This window comes from Chroicocephalus ridibundus, chromosome 4 (genome assembly GCF_963924245.1).
Source record: "Chroicocephalus ridibundus chromosome 4, bChrRid1.1, whole genome shotgun sequence".
NCBI lineage: Eukaryota > Metazoa > Chordata > Aves > Charadriiformes > Laridae > Chroicocephalus > Chroicocephalus ridibundus.
In genome coordinates, this window is record NC_086287.1 from 42,120,596 (window position 1) to 42,141,514 (window position 20,919).

The window sequence follows — 20,919 nt, forward strand, 5'->3', positions numbered from 1 at the left end:
CTGCAGTAAAAAAAAAAAATTACAATTAATACAAAGTAGTCTGAGAGTCTGACAGATGGAAAGCTGGTGGGTAAAGTTTTCTTAAGACCTGAATTTTAATATTTGGTTCACCATTAATCATTCTTAAACGTAAAAGAGGTTTCCTGGCACATCTAGTTACTCTTTAGTATCCAATCACTTAACGCCAAATCAATACCTCCACACATCGCTGCCTTTGGAGAACATGGAGGAGCGGATGACCTCAGGAGCCATCCAGGCATAAGTCCCAGCTGCGCTCATTTTGGTAGTTTTATGCCATTCCCTGGCCAAGCCGAAATCCGTGATCTTCAATATCTTGTTGCTCAGATCTCCATTTTCCACCTTTTCGAGAATCAGTACTAGAGAAAAGGGAGGGGGGGGGGAATAAAAGGTATGCAGAGTAAAGCTAGTATTTGCAAAAAAGATTCTCCTGGAGATCTCCCAAATTTCAAGATTGTCCCTAACTTTTAGTTATTCAAACATACCACACTCTGTTACAAGTTATTTCAAGCTGATCCTTCCTCTGACAAGTGAGCAGCTGTCTAGCAAATAACTTCAAATTTAACCAAAATGCTGAGCCCCAGAGAACAAATAGATAATAACATAATTATTTAATATAGTGCCTAATGTCATTCTGTATAATAATTCTCTGCTAAGAGGAAGTGAACCACTGTAACTTCTAGAAATCCAGATAAGGGAAGACATTTCCTAATTAATCCTCTCTCAGCAAGCCAGTAATAGCATCTTTTTCTTGAACTGCTTAGAGGACTTTTTTTTAAATCCAGATATACACAGAGGCTGGATACACCCTTCATGTAAATGTGTTAGGAGTGGAAGCTCTATGTACATGGATTTTTATTATTTTTTTTTTAAGTCACAATTAAAAAAAAAAGATTGACGATCCATACCAACATACCCAATTCAAGACTTCACATTCACCACCACGTTTCAGATTCCCTCCCCAGCATTATGAAACTATTATTATTTTTTTTTAGTTAAGCTGCCAAATTTTCTACCATGTTTCAGTGGCAAAGGAGTCTATACTGAAGAACTTAAAAAACCCTTGAGGCAGAATTCAAGAATGCTTTGGTATAAGGCACATATGCCTCTTTACCCAGAAAGCTGTACTGTCACACCACTGTGAAATGAGTGTAAACCAGATGCCAGAAGCATCCACTATGCTTTAGCAGCACCTCATTATCCTCTTTCTTTACCTTAATGTAAAATGACCACACAAGTTGCAGCAGCAATGTAGTGTCAAGCAACAGAATCCAACAGGCCACTAAAATGCCATAACTAACATAGCCATAAGCCTGTGAAATGATTTTTCAGCCCCTTTGTAGAGAGCCACAAAGAAAAAAATATTTGTATTATCGTTAGTCCAATGACTTCACAGCAACAGGCATCAAGCCATTAATACACCATCATTATGCAGCTACTCTGTTTTTAATGTCATTACGGGTTCTTAGAAAACAAGATGGGTTTTTTTCCCCTTTTTATGTATGTGTGTGTGAATTTAAAAAAAAAACCACACCAAACAAAATACCCAAACCCACAATGAAACAATCATGGATCATAATGAAACCTATAAATGCCAAAAGCATTGCAAAAATCACAGTACATTTAAAAATAGTCTTCAGGATCATTTTTAGCAGTCCAGGAAAAGACTCAAGTATCAGTCTCAAGCTAACACTGGGGTTTTTTGGAAAAAAAAAAAAAAAAATCTTACATTCATTCTTATACTTCCCTCCAGTATTCAAAATGGGATTTCCCATGAAATAAAAGCCAAAAGTGTTATTTGAACCCTTCTGCATAATAAGTAATACACATCTAAATGTTAAAATACTGCATTTACTTTTATTAAACAAACAGCCTGTTCTCTGAAAATTTAAAAAAAAATAATAATCAGCTACCCTTTCTACAATGCTTCAGAATTCACAAAATACTTCTTCGTTAAAGATTTTTAGGGGCCAACTCAAATTGTGAGTGAACTAGACTTACGGTTAAGCTCTTGGTTCTTGTTTCTTTTGTAAAATTCCTTTCTAACATTACTGAATACTCCATTTTCCTAACTGCAGAGGAAGGAGTAGTTTGAGGCCTAAAGTTACTATTCTCTTCATTTGGGCAAAAGTGTATGTATTTTTAGAGCCACACTTCAGTGCAGAACAGAACCACCACAAGAAACAAAGGTACGGAAGAAGGCTTCCTTTGTCCCTCTTCTTCCAGCAAGCCTAACTTTTTTCCCTTCTTTCTAGCAGATGAACTGCTAAGAGAAATTGCTAACAAGTCACTTTTTGATTGCAAGAGTGAAAAACTTCCTGGAATATACATACTAACTTTCTTCTTTCAGCATGCACCCACTCTGCCTAAAACTGGCAGAATAATAAAATCTATTTTTAAGTTTAAATGCAGTTATATATAGATATACAAGAAAGTATGCGTTTGGGGTTTTTTGTGCTTCTGTCTACAAGCACAACTAGCAACAAGCAAATTTGTTGTTCACAAGGTAGATCATATTCTGTCTGAATGAGCTCAACGGCAGGACAGAGTGCCCGATATCACAGTTTGGTTGTACATACCTTCCTGGCGAGAGGTTATTTAAATCTAATTACCTTGATTTGTATTAAGTTCTAACAAAATAATTAGTACTTACACAGATCTTTTGTATCCATGAACTTGTTCTTTTGTCAGATGTAGGCTAAGTAAGTTAAATTACCATGACAAAAGACCACAGAGACGAACAATGAAAGAGCTGGATTTATTGCAAGTCCTTGATTCCTTAGTTACATCCTTGGCTCCCCTCCTATTTCCTTGTAATAACTGCTTGGGATAATAATCCTGCAACCCAAAATTATAAAAATTAATTTTTAAGAATCGTAACTCTCTCCATCATCTCTTTCAGTTCTGCTTATCTTGGTCAGTATCAACAGGCTCACTTGTCACTGCTAGGAGTCTCCCTAGACCATCTGCCAGATTTTCACACTGGAAACCTTGACTCTCCCTCTTACATTTACTCAGATTTCAATTAATAATCTTGTAAATAGGCGAATTGTAAATTCCTTTCAGTTTCCTCCTTAAAAATCTCTTCTATGGAGAACATATGCCAGGTTGCTAGGACACTGCAAATGTATTTTACTCATGCTAGTCAACACGGTCTCACTTGCTTTATGTACAACGAGTCATTGCCTCTTGTTCAATACTTCGAGTGCAAGTTCTCTTCTGCAAGTGCTATTTCTTCTGCAGTCTACCAGAATACAAACCAACCAAGCCACATACTTCCTACACTTACAGAGTTAACATACCTTTCCATCTTTGCATAGATACGATCATTCAGGAGAGAGCTAACAGAGGCCAGATGATCAGCCTAACAAAAAAAATTCAGACACAAATACAGAGCACCTACACCAAAACCACAACTAATCTACCAAGGCAGTAAGTCTTCTCAATCTGGTCTGTTGATTTAAAAGATCTGCAAGAGATGAAGAGGTTTAAAAAAGGTAGAAAACTGAATTGAAGATCTTTCACATTCCTAGCCTCAAAAAGAGAATTTATTTGGCAGCAAAGATACTAGGCCTAGTTTTCAAGTAAGCAGGGAAAAATGAGAGCTGAATCAGCAGGAACATGCAGAATGTGCATCAGCTTGTTAGTGGTGGGTCACTATTTCCTCATTCCAGCAGGGCCCATACAAGAAGTCTCTTCCTGTGTGCACACACAGAGGCAGCCAAGTTGTAGATGAAGGTGTGCTATGCACCACTGCTCCTATCAACTCTAAACCATCTTTTTTTTTGTCTGTAGCACAGGCTAGAAGTTGATCTTAAGTAGCATGGGTAGGGGCCAACTGACAGTGTGTAAAAGGGACCAATGAAGCAAACCAAGGATTATAAGCACATTCAGACAGCTTTGAGGATCCAACTGCTACAGTAAGACAGCTTAATATAGCAAGTCACCAGTACCATGTTCTTTGCATACTGCAAGTGCAAAGCATAGTGGCTTAAACTACCATTAAAAATTGTTAGCAACTTTAGGTGAACGGTATCACAAACAGATGAGCATACAGGAGTAATAATCCAGAAGTACTCACATACATTTCCTTGTACTCCAGAAGAGAAGCATTTGACAATGAGAAATTAATTGCAGGTCAGATGAATTCTGTCTAGCAAGACAGCTCTTCCATATCTCAAGATGTCCCAGCTGAGACAACAAGAAAGGGATATGATCCTCATAGACCTTGGTATCTCCTAGCAAGACCTTCCCTGGATCAGGCAGTGATCCAGATATAGGTACATATGATTTAGATGTGTAATTTCAACTACTAAGAATTTACCAAGAACTTTATTACCACAAGGACTCTGGTAATGATTCAGCCTCATTGTTTAATTTCTTGAGAGCCAAGTAGATTGCAAGTGCTGAAAAACAACAGTCAATCAAGACATTAGGTCTGAGATTAGAGATACAGAGGCAGAAATTAAACACTGGGCCTCCTGTTACCTAGGTTATGATAAAGACCAGTCTTTTTTCTTTGAAGTGAAAGTGTCTATTGAGGTTCCTCCGTATTCTTTGAGAACATCTTTGGTGCCTTACAACAAGCATCGAGGATATTTTCATATCAGACTCTTGTGAGAAAGCTTCCTGAAGTACAGGGAAAGTAGGCACCACATAAACAAAGGGGTGGGTTAGGTAACCAAAGGCAATAAGTCAACACGTATGGTTTGATGATGAGATAGAATAACTAGCAGAAAAGTATAAGGCAGAATTCAAAGATCATTTGACAAGACTCAGTCTGGTGCAGTCCTTAGTCATACTGTCTGACATTACAGCAAGTAAACTAACAACTGTGTATTGCTAGAGATGAGAAAACTTGTCATCATTATATTTTCAGTACTTTTTAACACATTTCCATTTATGTGATGCTTTGGCTTCTGCTCAGGACCAAACAAGTTGCAGTAACAAAGAGGAAAGGAAGCACGGAGTGGCTTACTTTCATCACTAATTTCACAGCCTTTTCAGTCGTCTCCGACTAGTTCAGAGCTACAGGTAGCAGCTGTTAGCCCGGTCTCTGAAGATTTAGGATACCCTATGCTTGGGACTTTGATACTTCATGGACAATTACCATCATGCTCACAGCAGTAACTGCAGCACACAGGACTGTAAGGCCATCCCAGCTACTAAACAGCCTTTCTTAATTGTGTCCTTTAATTTGTCTTTGTTGCCATGAGTGAACTCAGCAGTCAAGATCCATATTTTCAGAGAATTATCCTTAGTCAACAAGTGCTGGCATTTACCCCTTCAGAATCACAGTAATGTGGAACAGTATAATTTTCCATGAGAACAAGCTCAGTTGCTTAAGATGTGGTTTGATTTAGTTGTTTTGACTATTCAAACAATAGTTAAGAGGCCAGAGACAAAGCAGACTGATAAAGTTTACAAAGAGCATCTTCAGTACATTCTGCACATCATTGAATGCTGGCGATTAACCAGATCTTCAGTTAGTAGGCAACACCAGATGCTGAAACAGAAGTCTCATTAGAGACTTTCCTGATACAACTGGATTTTCTCATTCCAGCCTCAATCTGCATAAAGAGCGATGGGGAGTTAACTCAGTCAATGCTGGTACCATTTAAAGATGGCTTCTTAGTTAGTATGGGTGGGGGGAAAAGAACTGATGATGTACCCAAGAACCTCTTATTCTTGTTTGTGATTTGAGCTAGCAGCTTTTCTAGCAGAGCTGGAAGTGATGGAAGTCAACTTCTTGAGGTCAGGTGAAGCCAGTTTACCTTCTCCAGTTTAAGTATCACTCTGTGTGTATCAATAGCTGGCAGGCTTTTGACAGAATCCCATGTCAGTCTTACTGAAAGTAATCAAGTCTTTAGAAGTATACAGATCCCAGTGATAACAGATCCCAAAGAGGATGGATTCTCAGTTTCATGAGTCACAGTTGTATATCAGTGACATCAAGAAGAATAAGGGTTTTTTTCTAGAGACAGGGCCAACTCAGATGCTTTTGTTCTTTAAACAAAGATTTGCTGTGAAAATAGATCTCAGAAACAGACCCACTGAAGTATGACTGACACAATGGTATCTGATACTGAGTCAGCGCTTCCTCCTGCTCCACCCTATTCCACATTATTATGCTTTACTAGAAAGACAAAAACATCTGCCTTAGTATTTAAAGGAATACAAAAAGCAACCTGATTAAGATTTCTAAGATACCGTTACATCCTTCAGCCTTCATGTAGTTGCTACTACTGGATCTTCAGTTCTGTCCTGTCATCAATAGTCATTATGGAGATGCCTGAACTGTGGGGCACTAAACAGTGCAGAATTATGTAATAAAAGGACAGATTTAAGGCTGCTGTTTGGTTTACCTTTAAGGATGGTTCCAGAGGTGGAGCTTCAGGTTAGAACACTTAACTTTCACAAGCAATTTATGAACTTGCATGTGTAGGATTAGACTATAGGTACCTAGGACTATTCTATGTCCTTTCAGAAGGAAAAAAAAAAATAATCTATGCAGTGAAAATACTGAAACCTGCAGCTTTAGAGTTTTCTTACTGCAGACATCCAGTACCCAAAGCTACTGGTTATTTCTAGTCAGGCAAAACAGAGGACCAAATTAATTCTGAGGGAATACAGACCAGAGGAAAAAAAATTAACAGATTAAATGTTAGCCAAGTTTCAATTCTGCCACAAACTACAAGAAAAAACTATAGAAGGGTTGCCCTGAAGGCAGGTGATACAAGTGATAAATATTTCTATAGAGATGAAATTCTGCCTTGCATGCATTAAATACATGCACACCTACCACAGATGCACATGTTCAAAAGCTATCTTCCCCTTCCCACTCCTCCATCCTCATGGATCATTGCAGTGAAAGCTGGATTGGATGAAACAAACTCACAGCATCTCGGAAGGCAGTCTTCCTAGACTCCAAACATGGCCAGAAAAGACAAAGCCGCTCGAGAAGGGGATTCCAAGCATAAGTCTAATATCCTCTGAATCACTCTCTACAGGAGCCCCACTTGACTAGAGGCACATCTGTGCTAAGTACTCAAACCACGTGAATCTCTGTGGTCTGGTATAAGTAGGAAATTTCAATTAGAGATGTTACCCAACACACCAGATGTTAGAGAGCCATCTGGTGAAAATCAGTTTAGCCATAGTTGCAAGATTATCTCAGTGTTCTGAACCTTTTTTTAAATTAAGTTTTCAGAAATATATTGTTCTATTAGTGGGACAGCTAATGTAAGACAAACTGGTACTACTGTTAAATCAGTCTTAAATAAAACTGTCCCTTGGCCCACCAAGGCAGCTGGAGGTCATACTTTATTATGTCTTGCACCACTCACCTTAATGATCACTGAATCAATTGAAAAGTCAATGGTGAATATCTTTGACTAACACCCAAAGCCCTACTGCAAGGAAGGCCTCATTTCCAGATATTAAACAGCTGTATTTTCATTACTCATGCATCTACCAGAAAAACATGAGACCAGACCTACAAATACACCACGACAAGATAGGGGTACAAAGCTGCACATCCTTTGATCTACTTGTATCTACATTTTAATACACCCTAGGAGAGCTGTGTAACCCACATCTAATGTGCCAGTATCACTCCTGCTTCTTAGCCATTGCAGTAGAAGTTTAAAACTGCTGAACAAACGTTGTTTTGGGAATATTCCCACCTTTATTATAGTGTTCCAATGCAAATAACTGCATTGTTGATATATTTTTCATTCTGCTTAACTCAACTTATTTCTATTACATGATTTTTCCTCTTTCCAATTATGCTAGAAGCACTAATTGGTGTGGATCCCTTTCATTTAATTTTCTTCTCAAACCCACCTACTCTTCTTCCAAACACACTCCACTACCCTACACGGATAAACCATATGCACTGAATCTTTCAATCCAATCACTAAAGTAAAACTTTATCACATTTAAGTTGGTCACTTTATAAAACCTCAGTAATACACCTCCTGTTTTTCATCCAGTACCATACTATAACCAGTATGCATTAAAAGATAGTTTAAAAGAGGTAGATTACTCTCACAGAATGCAAGTTTTCACAAGGGAAATCAAGAAATTTGTTTTGGCAACAAAATTAACAGCCGCTGGTTTAATCCTCCTTTTGGCTTGTATTACACCAGCAGAGACAGAAAATACATTATAACTTCCTCTCACAAACTTCCCCTAGAAGCCAGTAACACCATCAGATTTTTTGATTGTTTCTTTTGGTGGGGTTGTTTTAGTTTTCAGCTACATTTTTGGACAGTTAGGACAGCATTCTTAGTCTCCAGTGGGCCAAAGTAGCGGGAAAGAGCAAGTAGGGAAGGAAATGTAAACGCTTTAACCCATGCTGATTCAGCTGCTACTAACATCAAAGAACTGGTAGGAAGCGGCTCCTCATTTCATCTCACTGTCAAATTAATTGACAAAGCAGCAAAATATGGTCATAGAATTGCCTTTTCCTTGTTTCTCAGCCTAGAGAAAGGATTAGGTTTATCTGCATAGTGTAGTGCTGAACAGAATACTCCTTTGCTTGTGCTAAAAGCTGACTCATCACTTCAGAGGCAGAACAACATTCAAGAAGGGACTACTACAGCATGATCACCCACAGCAAAAATAGCCCATTTTTGTATTTTTTTATAGCAGGAAAGGGGCTGCTGTCTGATGCACAAAATAGTATGAACAGCCAGGCATACCAAAATTTTCTGGCTGTACTGGCTTCAGCTTCTTCAACCACTCTGCTGTTGTATTCCCAAATTATTTAGCAGACAGCACACCAAGAAAATAAAGAACTTCCTGACTTTAAGAGGCAAAAATTGATAACAACAGAATACCAAGGAAAGCAAGATTACCTTGCAATACCACCACAACAGTTAACCACCAAACTGCCCATCACCCCTATATTTCATTACAGCAACTGTATCAGCAACTTCGTGCTCCCTTTCCCAGTCCAGAGTATGAGTTTGTATATTAAGAAACACAAAAGAAATCTACAAAAAAAACCATACAAGACAGTCTCTTGTATGGTCCAGCTTACAGTTCATGCCAAGTCATTTACCTGTGCATGATGCTACTCAGTAAGTCTGGCACGCAGTAAAAGAAATCTATTAGCTAATGAACATTAAGCCTGATGGAAATGATTACAATCATTAAGTAAAGGGAGAATAAAAAAGAAATAAGAGGCACTGAGTGCAATGAGAACTGAAAGTATACAGGAAGAAATATGGAAGGGAGCAGGCTAGAAGACAAGGATCCCTACTATAGGGGAAAAAGATGGATTTTGTTGCCTGTGGTACACCAGGATATCTCTCTGACTTGATCGATGATTGCTGGCTTTACATTTAACTTCCATATAATTTTTCACCAACTGAGAGAATACAGTCAGTATTTTAGTGTCAAAATACCTGCCATTCTTTTAGTTAAATACTTAAGTTCTAGGCAGACCGTGAAACAATAGGGCTACTACCTAGTGATAAAGCAACGTTAACTCATGTGTTCTATTGTTATATTTTGAAGCTTTATCAATTCTTCAGAGTCACCTACTGTTAACAGTGTTTCTAGTGTGCTAGAGTGGATAGTCGTGCTTTGAAACACTTTGGAGAGTTAGGAGAACAATCTTAAGAAAGTATCAGAAGCTTGTTTGTCAGAAACGTAAGAAAAACTGATTGTGAAGGTACTTCAAGTTAGCCTGAGCTTAAAGGGAACCCCTAGACCTAGAGACACAGGTGGTGGTGGTCCCAGGTGAGGCCCTGATAACAAACTACTAAACAGACACAGCAACTTGATGATGTAGAGTTGAGAAGGCCTGAAAAACCCAAAGGTGGTGAAAATATCTGAATACTTGTAAGTCTCAGCACACTTCAGTTCTATTTCAGTCTTCACCAACATTAGCGCACTACTGTGGGTCGAATGCTTTGCCATCCAAGACTCCAGGAATGAGGAAAGCAGCCACATGAGGAAAAACTCCAGCAAAAGGTTTTAGCCTGCAAGGACATCCCACTCACACCCATTCACAAGAGCCCCTTCTCATTATTTTGTGCTGTACTCTGTCTCCTTAGAGCCACATCAGCTGGGCCAGCAATGCAAACTTGCAGCCCAGAAAGCCAACCGCATCCGGGGCTGCATCAAAAGTATGGCCAGCAGGTTGAGGGAGGTGATCCTACCCCTCTACTCTGCTCTAGTAAGACCCCACCTGGAGTACTGCATCCAGCTCTGAAGTCCTCAGCACAAGAGGGACATGGACCTGTTGGAATGGGTCCAGCAGAGGAACACCTCTCCTATGAGGACAGGCTGAGAGAGTTGGGGTTGTTCAGCCTGGAGAAAAGAAGGCTCCAGGGAGACCTTATAGCAGCCTTCCAGTACCTGAAAGGGGCCTACAGGAAGGATGGGGAGGGACTCTTTCTCAGGGAATGTAGTAATAGGACAAGGGGTAACGGTTTTAAACTGAAAGAGGGGAGATCTAGATTAGATATTAGGAAGAAGTTCTTCACTGTGAGGGCGGTGAGGCACTGGCACAGGTTGCCCAGAGAAGCTGTGGATGCCCCATCCCTGGAAGTGCTCAAGGCCAGGCTGGATGGGGCTTTGAGCAGCCTGGTCTAGTGGGAGGTGTCCCTGCCCATGGCAGGGGGGTTGGAACTAGATGATCTTTAAGGTTCCTTCCAAACCCTAACAATTCTATGATTCCACACAGTCCAAAAGCTAGATGGCAGCAGCAGCAATGGGTGGGTGAGAATGATAAGAGGAAGGACTATAAATAGGATAAATACGTCATCTTTGTTATTTTACTTGGTGTAGAAACATTTAATTCTAGTATTTAAATCATTAGTAGCCATTTAACTACCTGTGCAGACTTAACGTCAAGTTTCTCCACCAGTCTTCCATATTCTTACCTGGACTCTCAACTAGATTACTCCTTTGGTCCCAGTGCTTCACCATATCTATTTTTATTTTGTTAGATGGAAGAGAATTGTGAAGACCACTACTTAAGATGTCGGAGGCTGAAAAATGGCAAAGGAACTCAAACGCACATGTAGTAACACCTAACTTAACTTTTCTTTCCCAGAATAATACCATGCATTTTTGCTACAGTTGAGTGTTTTTGGCAGATCCCTCCAGACCAACTCAACCACCTATGGCTACAACTGCAAAGTACCAGATTTGTTTACCCATAGGCTTTTGCTCATCTGTTACTGTACAATCACTGTTTTCAACAGCAGTAAGGTCAACAGGCAGGTACAAAGAGGGGAACTAATGCTTACCCTGTCATACCCGGAATGTGAAAGACCACTGCTACTGTTGAGTACTCATTGTGAGTGGGAATATTGGACACATTTTATTTCTTCTTCCATCCTGCAAACAGAACAACTTACTGTGACTCCGCTTACCAAAAAGCAAAGTGGCAAAAGTTTTGTCAGATAGTGGATAAGCATCAGCCCATCCACTTCCTCCATTTAGATAATTCAAGTACTTTAAGGAGATGTAGCAGATACCAAGTCCATCAAATCCCAGGTGTTAAGAGCTTTACAAAGAAAAGAACAGAGTAAAACCTTTATGAAAACCAGTATTTTTTCACTATTAGACCCCTAAATGCAAAACATGAGCGGGGTTGCAGTTCTAAAAGCTGCAAGTCTTTTCCACAGTAGGATTTAAGAGCAATCCAGACCTGTATGAGGAGGTGTTACCATTAAACTTCTCCCTGCCAGCCATACAGCAGAAGTCTCGAGTGGAAGAGTTGAAGGAAACAGAGAATATTTCTGAACAATTCCAAATTTATAAAAAAAAAATTGCTTCACACAAGTTTCAGAAGTCAGCTAAAGGCTTCCTGAAACTGAAGGTGTGCCAGAGCGGAAAAAAGTCTGATTAATATCACAGGATCCAGACTCTCCCACCCACCCATGGCAGAATGTGTCCAAAATCAAGCCAATCTGTTCAACTTGTCTTGATCAAAGAATCTCCTCACTCAACCCCATATGTTTTCTAAGGGTTTGTTTTTCAGACCACAGAATAAACTTATCCGAGCTAGTACAGCTCTGAAGGCACTTTCTGAGAACTTGTACTCCTAGCCAGCAGGTCCATGAACACTGAAATATTAGTACTACACTTAAATTTGAATTTCTTCCCTGCCACACACACCCTGGAATTTCACAATTGGGCCAGCCGATTTCACTTCACAGTATTCTTTTGTACTTAGCTCCCCACAATCTAGGTATAATCTTCACTTTGTCCAGTTCCCTTTGACTGCCTTCTAGATCTATTTCCAGCCCAAACACTTTCAACTACTAGGAGGCTGTGAAATTCATGCAAATGTGGATTCATTTTTTTTTTTTAAATGGAGACTAATTCAGAAAAATGAGATAAGCATCTTTTGCCTCTTTCATGGGCCAATTACTACTTTTTATACTTGCTTTTATCTGAAACATGAATAAAAACTTCCACTGTACTCTGAAGAAACACTATGCATACTGACATCTTCAGGGTTCTTATTTATAAGGTACTGTAGTAATAACAAATATTAACGATAGTCCTATAGTTTTTAAGCTGTCCTTATTTGAAGGAGAAAAGTCTCCATAGATCAAACAAAAATGTTCTTACATAGGAGGTGGCTTCACTGAACTTACTATGATTGTTCCAATCCCATTTTCCGCCCCCCATGAATAAGCAAAACTTCCCAAGATACATTTCAGCTCAGATGGTGGTGGTGGGAAATACTGGTTGTTAGATATAAAGATAGTCTTAATATATTGCTTCATGCTGCTGCATGAGTCATGGTCTCAGAGTCAGAAGCTAGCTAGTAAGTCTGCAGTTTGCCTAAAGTCAAAAAAGCAACATTATTGCAAAGGGGACAAGGGACTGAGCTTGCCAGGTGTTCCTTTTTTTTAATCATTAGTTCCTATTGGCAGTACACAGACACAGTCTCGAGGACAGAACTAAGCTTTTGGGAAAGGATTTCAAAAAGTCACTCCAAAATGAGACCTCATATTGTAGCAGTTTGCCAAAAATCTAATTTGCAATTTTAGCTCTACCTTCCATAGTCAGCCTGCACAGCTTTGCTTCACAAGTATCCAGATAATGAGCAATCTGCTCTTGATCCTGTATTCAAAGTACTTAAAGTGATTAACAGATCTGCACATGGACCGAGACCGGGCTTTCCACATGCAGCCTTTACCTACCTTCTGTTGAGTATTCTGCTGTTCATTTCAGTAGGACTGCATCTTTATTCTAATATTTGTTGTGCAGAAGGCTAAATGTTGCATAGGATCCTGTAGAGCACAGAATTTAAGACTCACTCAAAATTTCACACCTTAGAACAAAAAAAAACCCACAAGGAATACAAATATTGTTTTCAGTAATGAGCAAATATTTTATCTCTTGTTATTAACCATCCAGCAACAACACGTTCAAAAAAATATATATGCCTTGGAAGCAAAAGCTTTTTAATTATTGGGTACACGTGAGGGTTCAGCAAATCCATAAAGCTGGCCGACTGTCCTCTTCGATCAAGCTAGAGGAGGTGATGGATGTGACAGCACAGCAGTTCTTGGATTTTAAGCCGTGCAGTACAGTAACTCTAAAGAGCTAATGCATAATGGGGGAGGGGACAGGAAAGGCCTCCAGAGCCGCAATATATTTAGAATCGATCCTTTCACCTAACCGAGCTGAAAAAAAGTCTTGTTGCTTTAGTGATCTGGTACAAAACACTTTGAACACTCCTGGAGAACATTCAGATGAGTTTCCTAATAAATAAATAAATGGAGCTAGGCAGCTCTCGTTTCAGACTAAATCCTCCCATACTGATTACATTGGAACAACCTTCTAGCTCAGGCATGGATTATTGTACTCTTCATAATCAGTTAAATGCTCCAAGGAAAAAACTAATTACATCTGTGTCCAACACAGTGCTTCACCAAATCATATCCATTTGAAAGCTTGCAACAAATCAAGAACTGTATTAGGCAACAACAAAAAAAGGGAAGGGAAGAGTAGAATCACATGAATGGCATTCATTTATCGTCACTCAAGAGACTATCTGAAAAGGGATTTAATAATGCTGCTGGTGGGAGCCATTTCCAGGCAAATAGAAACACGAAATTCATGATGAAAAAAGTAGCGCAGAATTGTTTTGCTCCGGCTTCAATTAAGACATCTCTATGAAACAGTCAATAACACGAAGTACTATTCGTTTCTGGAACAGGCTGGTACTCCATAATCTAGAAGGTAAGGAAAACATAGAAACTTCACACTAGAAGCTGGGGTTTTTGGTGGTTTCTGGTTTTGTTTTTTTTTTGTTTGTTTTGTTTTTTTTAAAATGAGATTTAATTAGAAATACCTTAAGAAAAGGAAGAGAAGTGCAATTCCATTCATCAGAACAAATGTTAAAAGGCTCTGAGATGCACAATCAACACCCAAGTTGCAGCTGACAACAGTGAAATTTAGACTTTATTGAATACTGCAGAGTTTTACCCCAAGCTGAGCAGAACAAGTTGCCAGCTGCTGAGAGAGGGTAGTCCTGCACTGTTGCACATGAAAGTCCATCCAAGCTAACAGCTCGTGCAGTGAAGCTATCACAAAGCTGTTCACTTTTTGATGTGTTAAATTTCTGTTAGTTTTCTGACCCATCTTACTCTGTGATCAGAGACACTACACAGTACCCTGATGAAGCATTAGGAGTATCCCCCAGTTACCAGATGACCATAGTCACATCAAAGCCACAGACTATGTGACTGATCATATCAGACAAGAAAAACCAAATCAATAAATCCAAGGGCAAGATTGACAACACTTCAACAAGCAGAATTAGGCATATCAAGTACTATTAATCGAAGTTATGTGATTGTTCTTATTTTCAGAATCCTTGAACAATGACAAGTCAAAAGCAACTAAAGACCATTCTCTCTAATATCTTTTCCTAGGCCCATACTCAAAGAAGAGAAACAACAGGAAAACGTGTAATATGTTTGTGGCAGGTGGACCACATGGCCTGATCCACATACACCCCACTGCCCTCACACATACTATCTTTACAGCAATTATCCATACTAGCACTTCTTAATACCCCAAGAACCCCCAAGGAACCCCCACTTTAAGCACATCAATTGTTGCAATAAGCAAAATATTAGTGGCAGACCTATTTACCTGTTAGTAGTAAATGGAGCTGTTGGCACACTATCATTTGCTACACCTCTGAACAACAGGTCTATAAATCAGCAAGGTTGAAGGCATGCTCACATTTTAAATGAAGGTTTCCAGCTGTAATACAAGCAGCAAAACTTAGGATTTGCCAAAGCAAATTCCAGAAGCCTGTTTGATGAAGCATCAGAGGAAGATATTGTAGTGGTAACTAGGAGCTTGGCTTGTAGCTCTGAAAGTCATCCAGGACTTAAGCAGCACAGCATTCAAAGCACATACAGGATTACAGCAATAATTTGGAATCTATGTGTGCATTAGATAAAGTTTGGTGGATTGGGAGGGTAGCTTTGTTTTTAACAAAAAATGGAATTATAATAAATGCTTGAGTAATATAACAATGCTTTTAGAAAGCGGAGTGGAAGGGCTGTGTGTGGTAGTAACACTAAGAGCTCATGGGAGGGCTGTCTATCCCCTGGCTGCTTCCCTCTGAAGAAAACCCTGAATGACACAGCACCATCCTGCCATCACCACCATAATGACTGTTCTACAGGCTGGTACCCAAAGATTTACTGTCACGCAAGTAGGCCCTCTTCTCCCCGATTTTAAGAAACACTGATGAAACCAAACAGCACAGTTATAAATCCTTATACATTGTGGTAGTTTCTCTTCTTAGTGCATGAGGTTCATTTTTTTTCACATTTCTTTTTCATATCTAGAAAAAGTTCAGGTCTGAGGAAGGCTGAATTTACCTTTCCATTAGCAGTCAGACAATTAAGAAGCAATTATCAGATATGCCAGTCAACTTTGGCAACCTTTTGGAAATCAAAGTCATACCAATCTAACTGAAACTATCCTAGAATCAGAAAGTAAATATGTACCAAAAAGCAGCTAAAGTCACATGCTATATCCTGTATTCTTTCCAACAGCTTAAGGCTTTCCTTGTCTTGTTATAAGGGAATATGCACCATCTTCGAAATGGGATATTACTTAAAATTAAGGAATCATCTTGGGTGATGAATCATCACTTCAAAGAGCAAGACTGCTTAACTTCTGATGCTTCAAGAGTGAGTTTGTTTGTTTCAGATACATTTAAATTCTGAAAGGAAGTGTTTGATGAAAAAAGCAAGAGTGAAGATGCTGACAGAAATCTCTCAAAATTCAAATTAAGGTTATTGATGTGGGAGCAACACCGAAAAAACAACCCCAACAATGTGGAGCTCAAAGTTATTCTAGCTTCCTGGAAATGCCACAACAAGGCTGTTCTCACTCTTGACTTGCTACTTACAAATTTCAGGAAAAACACAGATTTATCCCAACTCTGTCACAGATGACCAGACAGTGAATTCATGGAAGTGGCACACAGATGCCCAGGTACACCTCTTGCATGATGGTGCTCAGGTCTGCTTGTATCTGTTCTACAATTCCACATGCACAACTTGGACAAAGTGCTTAGTGTCATAAGCACTTGGTTTTTTTTTTTTTTTTTTCTTAGGAGCAGAAAGAACCCTGCAGAAAAATATATGTAGTGGTACAAAGACATGAAAAGGATATTAGCTGGGTTTTTAAAAGTAATAGACACAAATTCACTTCTTAAAAATGAGAGGAACTCTTCCTATTCTTGTCTACAAGGATAAGGGAATCCATTTGTGAAATTGCCCTTTTGCTACTTGGTGTGGACAGGAGAATAGCGAAGTGTTCTTATGGACATCAGATTTATTTCATAAAGTCTTTCTATTTTTGACTTGCAATTAACAGGGAAGACATCAATTCATATTGAACTAAAACAAACCATTTACAGGAGATGTATTTTCATTTTGAATCTCTCAGAAGTCTACTAAAATGTACTGAAAAATAAGACTGCAACATGAAAGCATCTGTCAAACCTCTCAGAGAGGAAAGTAGTCGTACTAATTTAGATAAGCTAAAGAAAAAAAAAACAACCACAACACCAAGTAAACTGTCACCGTACTTCTGTAAATCCCTGGTGCCTCAGCAACTTGTAAATTATACCTGAAAGCGATGCTAATTTTTATCTTCTAAACTAATAACACATGAATTTAATACTACAGTTGTAGTATTTAATTTAGTACAGTTGTAGTATTTAATAACAGTTGTAGTATTACTGTCAAGAATTTCATCGTCAAATTGCCACATGCAAAAAGTTACAGCTATTTGGAATTTTTTTAAGCCACAATACAAGTGACCAGGATATCAGCACAAAGGCTGATACTCTAGGGAGACAGCGTATAAGCACAGTAACCAGAACGAGGAGTTATGCACCGTTAGCAATATCACATAGAATCAGTTAATTCCTTAAGGGCAGAACCTGAAAAGTCATCTTTAATCACCCTTAGGAATATATTCAGGCTGTTTGAAAGGCTTGATTTCTACTGTACACACTTCTACATCTAAAAAAATAAAAATAGGGGTTTACTGATTTTCACTCCTTGAACTGAAGTGGAGAACATCTGCATAAGACTAATCTCACAGCTGTTGTGTCCGTCTGTTTACACACACCCCCACCCCAAATCTCATATTTGTATCACTTTCTTCTTAAAGGGCCAACGAAGGCCAGATCAATTATTCACCCAATGTAAAGCAATCAGATGCCATTGAAATAGTTTCACTATACTTAACATGAAGCATTACTCACACTCATTTAATTGCACAGACAAAGGAAATCCATTCTGATAGAAGGTACAACATTGGAGAGTTAGTCAGCAAATTACCCTGAATTACCTGAAGCAGCAATAACAGTGCAAACTTCCAAACTGACAGACTTCCAACCCACTTTAAGCAGACCCTGGAAGAGCTCTCCTCTACAACATGGAGGAAGAGGTTTACATTAAGTACTTTTCCTTCTCTGAAGAGGCCAACAGAAGAGTGTCAATTATGAACAGATTGGGATATGAATACTGCAACAAGGAACGAGATAACTAATCACATGTTATCAAGATATGTGACATTCAAGTCCTGTTGTCCTTGGGTTGGATTTGAACTAGTCACAAGGAACCCTGCTTCTAAGTTCTGCCTGTACTTTAAAAAAAAAAAAAGAGCAAAGAATATCATAAGTCCTACAACAACTGTCCAGAGACCATGTGAAAGTCAGCTCTATTAGCATCTTCACGAAAGAAAGAGTCTTAACCGCATAAAATAAATAAGCAAAGCTATAGCAGAATTTGGAATTCTTTAGAAAGCTAAAGCTTTTGAATCTCAGGATACCACAAGCTTACCTTGGTGGTCCAAAAAGTAAGACAGCTGAACACCTTCAAAGAACTAGAAAGGAAGGAGTACTGACAACTGAATCAGAATTACTGGGGTTTATTTTGAGCTCTGTCCTTACCTCTTTTTTTGACCTTGGACAAGGTGACTTTGCTGCTGATCTTCTGTGCCACTTTGTGGAACACAAACACGGTGACTTTTTATAAAGCACTTTGCTAACTGGCATGAACACCCTCAGCAAAATCTTTCAATGTAGTGCAAATAACAAACGTATTTTGCTGAGCCAGTCCAAAAAAAAAAAAGAGCAAATATGCTTTTGCTAGTTCTCTGCAGCATTAGTTAACTGGCATTATTCCTACAGTAGTGCTGGCATATCTAACTTGACAGACAAATAGAAACAAACAGGACCAGCTTCATTATTTACAATACTTTGCTAAAACCAACAGGACTGCTCTTTTCGATCCCAAGCATCTTTCTGTGGCCAGAAACGAGACTCAGATCACAGATAAGAGAAAGGAAAACTCAAAGACCTGTCCTAAACACAGTTCACTTCAGTAAGCATCCATAGTTGCTTTTTTTCTATAGCTCAGCATTTTGATTATTTAGGAGCCTTCGCATTGGGAGAGGCCTACTACCAATTCTGTAACATATGCTCAGTGGAGCACCAATATGCAGCTGAAGAGGGAAAAGTTAGTAATATCACCAGATGAAGAGAAGAAAAAGAAGCCAAAGAGGATTCAGTCACATTAATAAGATTAATTTTCATATGGAATAAATTAAATCTCTTGAATCAAATGCCAAAAAAATATAAATACCTATCTCCTCACATAGAAGAACAAAATAGCTTTCCTCAGTTATCTTCTTTCTCTTGTGTAGCTATACAACTAACACAAGAGTTGTTAACGCCACTGGAACACTCGCCTACCAGACTCACTGCCAACTGAACTAACACTCAGAAAATGAATTTCAGGGTCTCTAAAAATAAATCACAGGTGTGCAATTTGTTCTGTAAAGATCTTTATGTACTCGCTTCCTGATAGCAATGAAACCAGCAGCCCTCAGAACCTCCAAGATTTACAATACAAATCTGCCTCAAACACACACGGTACTTAAAACATAGAGGACACTTTTCCTACACTCTAACTGTTTTAGCATTAAGTGTAAAGTTACAAGAATGAAAAGGAGAAAAAAAAGAAGAAAAATGATGGAACAGAAAAATGTCTATCTTTTTGGATAAAAGAAGGAAAACAGACAATTAGTTTGGAGAGTGCTTTTTGACAAGGAGAATCTCAGGAAACAGACACCTCCTGGAATCTTCAAATAACCCCCTGAAGTTCAGTCCCTATATAAGATGAAGTTACCTCCTGAAGTAATCAAAACCTAATGTGTTTTACTATGCCATCAAAAATGTTAAGAACTACACTGAGCATTGGTTTGGTACCTACTACTTGAGTCCACAAAGCTGCAGTAGTTTAGATTAAAACAGGATTTTTTAAAAATCATTATACATCTATAATGGGATAATTTCTCAGACTTGTATTAAGGGGCCCACTTATTTTACTGTTCAAAATGTAACGTGACCTTCTAAGAAGGTTCATCATGAAGTAATGTCTTTATGCCTAAATATAGGCAGACATCTGAAAGCAAGGCATTCTCTGATTTTCTTCTATTTTAGTAGAAAATTTGGTTTTAAATAAGGCAACTGTGTTCTTTCCCACTTCCCCCATCTTGTTCCCTAATTCCCCAACTAACTCATCCTGCAGCTTCAGATGGATAGTGCAGGTCCCAGCTGGTGCTCGAAGGCAAGACGAGATGTATGAGAATCACTGTCTATTACTAAGCGTAGGCAGTACCAATCAGTAGATCAATACAGCTGATGCTCCCATGACAGCTCTACGGTACTTGTAGATGTTTAGTACATGAAAGAAATGCATCTGCAAGAGTCTTTTCCAAGTTCTTGCAAGCAGAAGCTATTCCTTCTCCAGAGACACATTACTGCCTATCAGTTGGTGGGTGGTAACTTGTGCAAAGAAAATGGTACAAGGTTGTAATTCTACAGGCACAAAGCTAACAAAATAGTCTGTTCTCAGTTATCCACAGTAATTGAGAAAACCAAGTACATCAGAAGAACACAAAAAACGCAAGCCATACATAAATTCAGGATGCAATAACATACTTAGTCCACTAATAGTTACAAAACTCGTAAAAAGCTTTCTATAGAAAACTGAGCAGAGACATTTCCAAGATGCTTATTACATATAATGGAAAAGCTGTTTCAGCAATGCAGCGACAGAGTATTCAGGAAAGACATGACTTTGGCAGTCCAAAGCTGTTTGTCCTGCAGATAGCCATGAGTTAAGCCTGCCTGCATGTATATGCACTTTTTTTTTTTTTGGGGGGGGGGGGGGGGGGGGGGACGGGACACGACGGACAGACGGGACGGGACACACACAACCACGAACAAGAAAGACCAACAGTCCCTCCTCCCTTGCCATAACCTAATATTTATACTTGCTTTATAGATACACCCAGAAAAGAACATGT

At 38.9% G+C, this 20,919-nt stretch overlaps 1 protein-coding gene across 1 annotated transcript in view; it reads right to left on the minus strand.

Moving 5' to 3' along the window:
• MAP3K9 (mitogen-activated protein kinase kinase kinase 9) overlaps window positions 1-20,919 on the minus strand; it is a 55,504-nt gene that overhangs the window by 25,750 nt on the left and 8,835 nt on the right. Inside the window, exon 3 of the mRNA XM_063332203.1 lies at window positions 197-377. Within this exon, the coding sequence (XP_063188273.1) occupies window positions 197-377 (181 nt within the window). The remainder of the gene's footprint in view (window positions 1-196; window positions 378-20,919) is intronic.